The 3,773-nt window shown below is 37.4% G+C and overlaps 1 protein-coding gene across 1 annotated transcript; it reads left to right on the top strand.

The window, feature by feature from the left end:
• The first annotated feature begins 1,832 nt into the window (after positions 1-1,832).
• On the top strand, positions 1,833-3,561 carry LOC110880648 (protein CROWDED NUCLEI 2-like). Its single transcript, XM_022129130.1, has 4 exons — positions 1,833-1,992; positions 2,051-2,689; positions 2,882-3,045; positions 3,166-3,561. Exons 1-4 carry the CDS (start codon positions 1,833-1,835, stop codon positions 3,559-3,561), a joined length of 1,359 nt encoding a protein of 452 aa, XP_021984822.1.
• Positions 3,562-3,773: the final 212 nt, after the last annotated feature.

The raw sequence follows: 3,773 nt of genomic DNA, 5'->3' as shown, positions 1-3,773 counted from the left end.
AATGCATTTGACTTTGTTGACTTGTCATTGCACATGATAGCAATCCGATCGGGTGGCAATCCGATCAGATAACCATCCGATCCACAGTACTACACATAGAGAGAGAGAGAGATCCGGTGTTAGAAAAAATTTGAAAATTTGAAATTTTCATTTCTTGTCACTTTATGTCTCAAACTTCGTGCAATTGTTAACATTGTTTATTATTACAGGGAAAAGCTTCAGACTGGGACAAATCTCATAATATATATTGTTTGTTGGATGCACTTTATACAGATAAAACTGTGGTTGAGGTCATGGCCAAGTTTTTGAGAGAAAGCAAGATTGCTAAGGCATTGACTGATAAGACTATAGTTTATGAATCTCATGTGAGACGATTTTGGAACTCAGCGAGATATGAAGAGAAAGATAAAATGATTTATTCTGCAGTGAGAAAGAAAGACGAAAATGGTCAGGATGTGGATTTGGAAATAAAGTTCAATGTTGGTGATCTGAGACGTGTGTTAGAATTAGGTGACCATTATTCCAGAATGTTTATGTAAAGGTTTATGGTGCAGGATGGGCTTTACAGGGCACATAAATGGAAAAATGGGAAAAACAATGTTCTGCCATTCTTACAAGTTCATGATCCACTGTGTAGTACATGCTCTATCTCACAGGAAGGGATCCTACGATGAAACATCTGATTATATCATGAATATAATCACATGTCTGGTGTTGAACAGGCCATATAACGTTTCAAAAGTTATATTTGAGTATTTGGTAGAAAATATCAAAGCTGGAAGTGCAAAATACATAATGTATCCAAGGTTCATACATATGATGATTGATGATCAATTCAAGGATATTCAAAAGGATGATGATGATGTTTTAGGTCTAAGGAATGTGACAGCTGAAACGATAAGCAGATTGGCTAAAGGACCTGAACCAAGAGTTAAAAGAATGATATGCAAGATCAATAATCCAGCTTATGTAGCTCTAGAGAATGATAGGTGGAGACATGAGAATAGTGATTCTGAGAATGAAAATGAAAAGATGAATGAACTGATTGAGAAGAAAACTCGTTGGTGGTTTGTGAAAGATGGAAAGAGGAAAAGAACACCGAAGACATCCCCAATAGTTCCTATTCCTAAGGAGCCAGTACCATAGATAGTTGTTAAGGGTATAGTGAATGGGGGAGTCATAAAAGAGGTTAAAACTTTAATTGTTATATTATTCTAATGAATTTGTCAATGCTTATTTTGCAGGGTCTTCGAGAGAACCACAATCAAGTCTGATAGATGAGCCAGTGTTAGATCCATCGAGCATACCACAGGAAGGTGTAGATTTGGCTAAAGCAATGTTTGAACAATACATAGAGATCACTGAAGGCACAACTCAGAAAGATCAAAGTACAAGTGTTCAAGGTGAAAGTGTCAAAGACAAAGAGCCTGAAGGTATTGCACGTGATGATTCAAGCGAAGCTGATGATGAGTCTACTGAGACAGGAACAGAGCTTGATCCTTCAACGCTTGGTCATGGAAAAGCTCAGTTGAAAAAGAAGCCGACAAAGAAGAAGAAAGGATCTGACGAAGAAGATTCTACTTACACTCCATCAGTTGATGAGCGAAAGAAGCTGAGAATAAAGCGAAAGGCAGTTCAAACTGGAGTGATTCCAAGAAATGTCAGAGCAAGAAAAGGTGGTGCCTCAATGCCTGAATGTCAAGCTGGAAAAAGTGAAAAACATGTTGCAACTTCAAAGGTTCATGAAGCTGAAAAGATTTAAAGTGTTGAAGTTCCAAAAGAGCCAGAAGTTCAAAGTGTTCCAGAAGTTGAAGTTCAAAAGAAAGCAGGTGATGGTGATGATTATGTTGAAATCACTGGGTTTAAAGCAGCTACACCTCCACCACCACAACCACCACCACAAGATCAACCCATTCTTGAAGCTCCTGAATCCTCAAGATCAAAGAATAAAGATTTTTCTAATCTATTTGGAGATCTTCCTCATGCTACTGGGTATACAAAGATGATTTTGGTCTTGATGATGATTTTGATGTGTTCAACAATTCGGCAGTGAAAGAGCTACAGAAGAAAGTTGGTGAATTAGAGAAAGAAAAACCCAAAGCTGAAGCTGAGCGTGATATGTTAAAGAAGCAGGTTGAGGAATTGTCGAAAGTTAATGAAGAAATAAAGACTGTCATGATAAAGCAACAGGAAAAGTTAAAGAAATTGGAAGATGGTGTTCATGACAATTCACAACTGTTTGAGATTCTTTCAGCAGAAAATGTTGAAATGCGTCAGAAAATGAAGAATCTTCATGACATAAATCAAACTTTAAATCAGCTATTAAGCGAAATCAATGAAGCATCGTCAAATGAAATGAAAGCGATGAAGCTTGAAATGGAGGCAATGAAGGCTGACAAAGTAGTGAAGGATGAACAGCTCAATATGTTATACACTGTTATGGAAAGTCATCGGAACATTGACGTTCATGCTGCTTTTAACAACATTGAAGTCAAAAGAGCCGAAGAGTGTAGGATTGAAAGAGAAAGAGAGTTGGCTCAAGAAGCAACTCAAAGAAGAAAAGGGTTGGTAGTTGATACAGAAGAAACTCTTGGGTCTTCAAGTCAACCTGAAGCAGGTGGTTCTTCAAGCCAAGTTGACGTAGAGATGGTTGATGCTGAAGTAGATCCTAAGGGATTTGTGCTTGTAGGTGAGTCCTCCTCATCTTTGAATTACAATGATATCATTCGTCGTGTGTTGGTTGAACAACAGAAAAGAAAGGCGAAGGAGTCTGAGAAGTTATTTTTGAAATGGAAAGAAGAGGAAGAGGTAGTAGAAGAAGAAGATGATGAAGAAGAGATGATTGATGATGAGTTATTTGATTACATCGACAACTATCCAGAAGGTGATGATGATGATGATAATGATCAAGGTTCATCTGGGTTGTTGATTGTGAATCCGTCTGTGCAACAAAAGATTGAAGATTTTCTGAACGATGAGATCAATGAACAAGAAGATGATCAACATCAAGAAGCTTCTACATCAGGAAAGCAACACGTCGACCAGGTATTCCTCACATAACCTACTGTCATTTATTTACATGCTCGATATGAGGGAGAGCTAGAGGTACCCAGGTCTAGGGCAGAGATGTTGGAGGAGTTGGGCTTAGATGACGGATAATTTAAGTTTGATATTGAAGACGAGATACCTCCGTCACCAGAAAGAGAATATGAATTCAAGTATTCCCAAGAAGCAGATAAGTATGATGAGGTGATTGTTGAAGAAGCGTCTGATTCATCTGATGAAGAAACAGATTTTCATTACTCTGGTATTGATGAAACGTTTCTTTCACTCGCTGAAATGTTCAAATATCAAAAAGAAGATGAGATCAGAAGAAAGATTGTTGAAAAGATTACAACTGAAGGTGTGCCAAAGACCATTCCAAGAGAAAATCTTTCAGAGGAGAGAAAGAAATGGTTTAAAGTAATGCCAAAGGAAAGAAAGTATATAAGGCCGCTTCAATACTATACGCATGATGCCAATGTGACAACTCTCACAATTCCAGATATCCGTATGAATTAATTAATATTTAATTATTGCTTAATTACTGTGCTTGATTACAATTGTGATTAAACTGCTTTCTGTTTCTGATACATACACACCCATGCATCACATTTTATACTGTCACTCTATTATTTACACACAAACATTAGTGACAAACTTTATGCACAAAAGCACAGTTAGCACACTAAACGGATAACCATAAAGACATGCTGACAATACCAGCACCTAGA

This window comes from Helianthus annuus, chromosome 10, assembly GCF_002127325.2.
Source record: "Helianthus annuus cultivar XRQ/B chromosome 10, HanXRQr2.0-SUNRISE, whole genome shotgun sequence".
NCBI lineage: Eukaryota > Viridiplantae > Streptophyta > Magnoliopsida > Asterales > Asteraceae > Helianthus > Helianthus annuus.
Note: the sequence above shows the minus strand (reverse complement) of the source record. Positions and strands in the feature narration are given on the sequence as shown.

What these genes read in the sequence shown, in the direction of transcription:
- LOC110880648 (XM_022129130.1), top strand. Translation starts at nt 1,833, where the DNA reads ATGGTGATGATTATGTTGAAATCACTGGGTTTAAAGCAGCTACACCTC. An exon ending in GATCTTCCTCATGCTACTGG is followed by an intron (nt 1,993 to 2,050) that starts GTATACAAAGAT and finishes ACAATTCGGCAG; the next exon opens with TGAAAGAGCTACAGAAGAAA. An exon ending in TAAGGGATTTGTGCTTGTAG is followed by an intron (nt 2,690 to 2,881) that starts GTGAGTCCTCCT and finishes ACAACTATCCAG; the next exon opens with AAGGTGATGATGATGATGAT.